Genomic DNA, 7,900 nt, shown 5'->3' with positions numbered 1-7,900 from the left:
CTGTCAAGCCCTGCTTTCCTTTCAAGAGGCTTCATATTTTATTCAAAGGAATAGATGCAACTGTATGCTACCCACAGAACCAGAAAATCACATGAGCATATTCTGCTAATGATTTTACAACAGCATTGTTGATATGAGCCTCCCTATATACACACATGTAACAGAAGGGAAGCATGCTGGATTATCTTGCATAGTTCATTAGGCAGAAAGAAATTTACAGAAAAGTCTTAGAGTGTTACATGTAAGTTAACTGATGTGAATTTAACTGAGTCCAAGTTTTCAACACCATTAAGTCTGATTTAGCTTACCTCTAAGCAGTAGGCTCCTACAAGTTTATTTTGAAGATTTCAATATCCTTATCAAAACCTGCCAATCTCAGGGTTGAAATCAAAGCAACAATCACCAATAGTAATTTAATGAGCTTTCATACAAGGTTCCACACCAATATTTTCCTATCCTTTTCGTGCCCATAGCAGTGGTGCGATATATTCAGATAAATGAAGTGTGGTTCAGGGATGTTAACAAACAACAATAAACCTCACCAATGGTGAAATGGGTGGAGTCAGAACTCAAAATCATTGAATTCAAACACTGGTTGATAATTTGTGTGTGTGTAGTTTCCCAAAGACACACACCCAGACTAGGGGTCAGGCATGTTGTGCTCCATGCAGCTGGGCTATGAGCTTCGAGAGTACAGCCTTAACGGTTCTGCTGCAGTTCAGGGAAGGCTGTCTGTTCAGACCATTCACCCCAGGGAGGTGTCCCAAGGCTTTTGGCCCAAGTGGGAGACGGAGCATGTCTTCATCCTTTGGACTCACCTTCATTCTTTGTGTTTGGAAAAGGCAGCCCTGGCTGCTCAGACGGTGGTGAGCGTCAAGTGAACACAGTTTAGAGGGAGATGATCACTGGGTGTTCTGGAATGGTTGACATACCATACCTTCACTGAAGGCCTCCTTTCTCCTGAGTGTAGTGAATACAGGACGCGGTAGGAACACAGCCTACAGACGGCAGTGTGAGCATAAAGAAATATATTTGAATAATATCTTTAAAATATTTCAAATTTTTATTAAATATTTTTATTCAGTTTTAAGATCACAGTTAAAGTACTTTAGCATGTTATACACATGACTTACATGTGCAATTTTTAGAAATATCAAATTAGGTATAAGATTTTGAAGAAAGAAATTATATAAACGTGTATATTGACTTTTACTACACATACATCTAAGAAAGCAATAATTTTGTTGTACCATTAAGTGGAAATCATTTATTACATGGCATGTTTACACCAACTCTAAAGAGAACCAAGCTGATTTCTGAAAGCAAAGAAAAAAAGAAAACAAAATCAAACATGAGCAATTCGGTCATGCTGAAACTGTCAACAGACTTAAGACCTGGCAGTCAAATGAAGCTATGGTTAGTTAATTTATGACATGTAAGGAAGCAATTCAAACCTATGTGAAAAATTTATAATCTGGTGGAATCTCAGGTGGTTTTAATTTTTTTTTTGACAAATTCCTGAGAGCAAGAGACGTGTTTAGTGCTGATGAAACTAAAAAAAAAAAAAAAAAAAAAAAGAAAAAGAAAAAAGAAAAAAGAAAGAAAACATTGCTGAGCTCCAGATTGCAAACCTTTCCCTGCCCCAGTTCCATCACTCTTAAAGCCGAGGCACACTGATGTGAGGTGTCAGGGGGCATGAAGCCCCTCCAGGTGGGCCGCAAAGTGAAGCCAGTGTGAATGCATGGAACATGCGTGTCTCTGTGGTTTAGGTTTGAGCTAGTGAGGTAAGATTTGCATTGTTGGGTGGAAGGGTTTGGAGACACTGGCACGGCTTCTTGTGACTCGGTAACCAGTTCTGGCCCAAGGTAGCAGGAAATCTTTGGAAGGTGTAGTAATGTTCACAATTACTTGTTTTGTGCATAAGAATCAGTTCAAGGCCAAGATCAGTTTTGAGCACTAACTGTGGCCCTCGAACTTTTAACTACAAGGTATCCTCTCAATGTATTTGTATAAATTATGCCACCACAGATAAAATTTGGCCACAAGAGGATACCCCTTAATTTTAGAAAAATGTATCTGTTTTTTCTTCGAAGGAAAGGATAGCACAGATGGAGATGTATGAAGGAGTCAAATCTTTTTGTCTCCTGTGTTACTCTTGTTGCTTCTTTGTTCTGAAATGTGGGGAAGAATCATGTCCCCCGTGAGAAGAAAAAGTCATTTAATATGGAGTAGAATAACCTTAACTATCACTTCCAAACTAAGCGAAGCGGTCCATCAAACCCTGAATACTTCACCAGACACAGCTGGTAATAGGAACTGAACAATTGCTTCTCTTTTTTATTGTTAAGGATGCTGTTAGTCAATCTAAATATGGTAATTATCAAAAACTCCAAACTCAAATAAAACAAAATTCAAATCAAATTCTTTGGGAATGCTTGTATAAACAAAAGCAAGACCTAATTAACAGTTAGTACATTTTTTATAAGGTGCAAAAGGAGGACCTATGTGGGAAAAGCTAAATTTTCATTTCCACCTAAGCAGTCACTCTGAATACTTTACAGGTCCAATGTAGTAACAGCATTTGCTTCTACTGCCCATTTTCAGCAATACATTGTTCTCTCCGGAGAAGGCCATTTGTGAAGTCAGAACACTGCAGTGAAAAACAGTGGCACTGAAGGCAGAAGCAACAAAAGACAAACTTCTGAAACAGGACTTACTGAAATGAACTTTTAAAGCCGAGGTAGCCTGAAAGGATTGGCCTTGTGTGAGGGCGCTGGGGAGCAGTGCCATCAGAGGGGAATCTCCATCGCAGGCACCCCAACACTCTCTGTACAAACGGTGACTTCAGGCCTTCCCTGATTTCCTTCCTTCTCCGATGAAGCGGTGACGCTCCTCCTCTGCTGTGTGCACACCATCCTCCAGCCTCCAGCTGCGGGTCTTCAGAACACTGACGGTTCATACAGTAGTATAGCAGGCAGCATGGTCCCACTGCTTCACATTAACGCCAAATGCCAAGCTTGGAACAGTTATTTGGTATTTCCCACCCCACCCCACCCTATACACAAAACAGGTCATTTAGTTTTCAGCTTACTCCCATCCAATGAATTTGCAATTTGCTCAAGAGTTTACATAGGTGCAGACTTTCTTGCACAGTGAGCCAATGCCTGCAGCATTATATTTTTTCCTGACTTATAGAAGCATCTGACTTAATCAGAAAATGATGGGGGATGAACATGTTGGATTGCGCATCATCAGACCTGCTTAGATGCTCAGTTTTGTTCATAGTGTTCCATCATTGCTTTATTCTCCAGCAATTTTAACAGCAGGAACTAGAGTTAACAATGATAACGTGGGAATTATTTCAGCATGGCTTCAAGACATGGCATTGGTAAGAGTTTGACAGAATTGCGTAATTTCTGATATCTGTGGGGAAAAGACTGTCTGAATTATACGATCTATCCTGCAAGATGATTTATCATTCAATATTTACTCTTCAGGAGGGAGTCTCATGAATTTATAGTTTGGATCTGAAACATGGGAACTAACCTAATTTGGGGGAAAGAACCTGTATTTCCAATGTGGCCATGGGACATTTTTCCTTTTCCCAATCTCATATATAGTACCCAAATAAAAACAAACTTAAAAGATGTCTTACAGTATTTTGTCTTTCACTCAGCTTCTTAGAGCTGCAGACTCAGTTACTATAAAATACTCTACACACTTCAAAATTACATAGGAAACACCCAGAGTAACTAAATAAATAAAAGGCTACAGAAAACCGGAACAGTACTGTGTCTCCAGCTGAGACAAAATCTTTTGCTTCCAGCATGGCAGAGAAGGGCTAGGACAATTTTTTTTTTTTCCAAAAGATTTATATACAGGTTTGAATCCAGAAAATAAGGTTGAAAGCATAAATATGGGTAATTTCAACTAAATTCAGAATTGGTTTCAGAAAGATATGATACAACAATTTAGAATAGCACAAAGCAGAAGAGCACAAGGTTTTGGTTTGCTTGAGATATACATAAGGTGCAACAACTTTCTCTCTTGAGGATACTGTGGGACCCACGTTAGTGTGGATGGTGGCTGCTGGCAGACTAAAGTACACACCACAGCAACAGATGACTTCTCCTAAATCCAACAGAATGAGAGAAACAAAATGAAAATGCCAACTGTGGGTTGGGGGATAGGAAGAGCTCTACCATAGCAGTCTAAAATATTTGTGCTAACCAAAGTTATCATCTGAAAAGACCAACCCCTCTCCAGTACATTCGGGGTAGGGGAAGCACTACTGCTGGAATCAGGACCTCACCCAGAAACGATAAGGCGAGTGCCTAAGGAACTAGAAAGATTTGCGGGATTTCTGCTACTCTCAGAGCTTAACCACTTAAAAATTAAACATTTTACCAAAAAGAGGGGGGGAGGGGAGGCTTGTTTTAAAGTATCTGAAAACAGTCATATGCAGTAAGTTGCCCTCCTACACCCACCCCTGATTAAGGAAAAAGCCACTGAGGTTTAGGAAAAAGCAGATCAAGTAAGATATTAATCACATAGAAAAAAGTAATATTCTGTTTTGCTTCATTTTTAAAAAAGGTCCCATGAATATACAGCAATCTATTAAAGAAGTCTAGTGAAATGTAATTGGAGGACTGAAGGGGGGTGCGCTGGCAAAAACAGATCTAGTCTAACGTGTTCTACAGAATAACAAGTTAGTACCATTGTCAAGGTGCATGTTCTGCACCATACAATTTGTGTTGTTAGTTTCTCAGGTTTTTTTATTTTTTTGGATTTTTAGCTGATCAGAATTTTTAAATCACTATTAGCATGTGGTCCAAAACTCCAACAGCCACCAACACCAGGACCCAAAAATTTTCAGACATTCACTTTTGCTTTGAAATTTATAAAATATTAATAAAACAGCATCATAATAAAAAATAGTATGCTAAAACCTGGGGCTGCTCACTTATATGTCTATGTGAATGGGGTTAAGGTATAGCTTCTGATTAACCTCTTACTAATTCCTTCTTCCTCCCATCCCCACAGTGAACACGCATTTTTTTAGGATATTATCTCAAAGCTTACTGCCCTTTTTGCCTGCTTTGAAAATAGGAATAACTAGATTTTTTTTCCCAATCCTGTTAGTATGTTGTACATATTTTTCAGCACCGTAACTGAAGTAATATCTACAACCACAAGAAGCTAAACCTAGTCAGTATTAATAGAGTCACTTTTTGTGTATGGCTATTAGGTCAATTTACAATTAGAAAACAAATCATCATTACAATTCAGTGAAGTATAAATAAGACAGCTAGATAAAACCATGTAAACTGTCACCATTTAGAGATCTAATTCAAAAGCTTTCAAACTCGAACCAGCACTATCAAAAATCTGCCAGTTTGAAAACCATTAAAAATTATTGCTGGAATCCAATATTTAAAATTTGGTAGTTTGTGCTGTGACGCAAGAGTGGGGAAATACTTTGTGCTATGGAACAAATACCCTGTTAAATCTGCAGCCTCAGACTAATTTTGATTTATCACTTTGCATCTGTTGCTAGGAAACCAGACACTGTGAACGTCAGGTGGTTATGTCAATATGTTCAATGTTCTAAGCCAGTTAATCCACTTGGCACTGGCATATGTACGGTTGGTTCTATGTTCAAAAGCAATAAAACACAAAAATGAAACAAGAAAGTTGCGGAGGGATCTATGACTGAGAGGTCCACTCTGGTCAGGCACACCTCCCTCTTTATGTACACAATACCTCCTGCACAATACAAACTTGAAATGGCTCTAAACAACTGCAGTGCCGTTAGGCTGTGCATAGCAATTGCAACCCGTCCAGTCTGTCTGTCATGGATGGAAAAGGTCGGGAGCTCCAAGTCCATATGAAGTGAGTGTCTTCAATGTGGTTAGAATAGTGAAGTAATACTAAGGTCACTTCTGAATAATATTTTTGTCTTTTTTTGTTTGTATGAACGATCCTTGGCCACTTAGACCCCTGTGTAAAAATAAAAGAATCCTCAAGGCATGAAAACATTAATAATCTGTAATCTGCAGGACTCTTCCCCTGTCTGGGAAAAATATTTGCCACAATTTGCCCCAAGCAAATTCTTCTTGGTCATTCAAAGCTAAGAAAAAAATTCAGATTGTAAGAATTGTAATTTTTCTCTCTCTCTTTTTTTTTTTTTTTTTTTGCCAGCAAACTACCACTCTGGTGGCAAATATAAAAGTGCAGAATATATGGACCACAAGGCCGAGCATACACCGCTAACAATGGTACATTTGCCTGTCCATGCTGCCTGGGAGTCTAGGAACAGGCTTTTTAATATTTATTCTACAGTATAAATGTAGGTATAACCTATTATATAAACCATCTTAGAACTTAAATCTCCATGTACAAAAAAGACTAAGAATATCTAATAATAACTAGTGCAGTGCGTCAGTTTTTGTTTTTTTTGTTTGTTTTTTGTTTTGTTTTGAAAGAATAACTAGGTAATATATGAAACTAGTTTCACACTCTCTGGTTGGTAAAAGAGATGCTGAATGAGCTACAGTAAAGGCAGCCTTTTACCAAGTTACCACCTGTTACTGCCAAAAGCCTTCAATAGAAAGCAAAGCTCCAGGCTTGTCCCGCCTCTGCTCAGTATCAACAAATAATATCACCCTCAAAGATTCTGGGTTCTGAAAGAACAAACTGGCCAGGATGCTCAATTCTGCTTCAAGTGAATCCGGGCCGCCAGGTAGGGCACAAAACCACTTGTTTGCAGTCTGTATTTTCCACCACATGGACTCACTAGCATCCCTTGGTAAAGACAAGGCTAGGGAAGGAGGTAAAGCACAGGGTCTGACAATTAAAGGGCGCTTCACTGGTCAGCACAAGAAATAAGTACAGGAGCCTGTGGCATTTCTTTTGGCTGTCCATCATGGGTGAGCGGAGTTGATCTCTGACCTCTGCAAAACAAGAAAAAAGGTCACTTACTCAAGGCGTGTATCAGAGGCAGAAGAGGATTTTGAATAACAAATAATAAAAATCTTCCCAGTATTTTCAGAGAAGCTGTTGATGATCGGTTGTTACTTACGTCATTTACTCAAGATTCATTTTGTCCTTTGAGTTCCTTCTCTTTTCCTGCCTCTCTGCCCTCATCATGTTTATTTCAATGACAATGATACAACTCAAGAACATATTCTCTGGTCTCTAACAACTAAACATGTTTTATGGATATGAAACTTGCAGTACCAACACATTAGGTGCAACTCCTTAAGAAGTGGAAAATTTTGAATTAAAGTCATTTCTGGGACAACTACCTTCCTTTTGACCCAATGGGACTAAAAATGACGTATCCTTTGGCTTGTTCCAAGGGGGAAATCTTTTCCTTAATAACTAGTAAACTCTAGACTTGTTTCTTAAGTTATGTAACACACTCAGTGTAAAACTTCAGACTAACAGTAGCATCAATGAAGAGAGAGATTATGATTCTAAATGAATGAAAAGTGAGCAATGAAGAAACAATGACACCCCTCTAATAAAAAAAAGAGAAGTCTCCTAGGTACATAGAGTATATACTGGGGAGGAAGCAAGTACTAACGTGAAATTTCAGATTAAAACAAAAATCCAAGAACCAGCGTTGTGGTGAATCAGGCTGAGTCCCTGCCTGTGACACCAGAATTCCATGTGGACACCAATTCATCTCCCGGCTGTGCCACTTCATACCCAGAGCTCTGGTAACGGCCTGTGAAAACCGGTGAAAGATGGCAGAAGTATCTGAGCCCGTGCCATCCATATGAAAAAACTGAAAGAAGCTCCTGGTTCCTAAATCTGCCTTAGCCCAACCCTGGCTATTGCAGCTACTTGGGGAGTAAACCAATAGAAGATTTTGTGCTTTTTTTTTTTTTCTGTA

The 7,900-nt window shown here is 38.9% G+C and overlaps 1 protein-coding gene across 5 annotated transcripts in view; it reads right to left on the bottom strand.

Moving 5' to 3' along the window:
• Positions 1-1,938: 1,938 nt before the first annotated feature.
• LOC121167246 (HMG box transcription factor BBX) overlaps positions 1,939-7,900 on the bottom strand; it is a 109,785-nt gene continuing 103,823 nt past the window's right edge. For all 5 annotated transcript variants that reach the window (XM_040996656.1, XM_040996657.1, XM_040996659.1 and 2 more), the window contains one exon: positions 1,939-6,953. In XM_040996656.1, coding sequence (XP_040852590.1) covers positions 6,866-6,953 — 88 coding nt within the window. In that variant the 3' untranslated portion in view covers positions 1,939-6,865. The remainder of the gene's footprint in view (positions 6,954-7,900) is intronic.

Source organism: Ochotona curzoniae, unplaced genomic scaffold (assembly GCF_017591425.1).
Source record: "Ochotona curzoniae isolate NIBS_2020 unplaced genomic scaffold, NIBS_Ocur_1.0 patch351, whole genome shotgun sequence".
Classification (NCBI taxonomy): domain Eukaryota; kingdom Metazoa; phylum Chordata; class Mammalia; order Lagomorpha; family Ochotonidae; genus Ochotona; species Ochotona curzoniae.
This window is presented reverse-complemented; position numbering and strand designations above follow the sequence as displayed.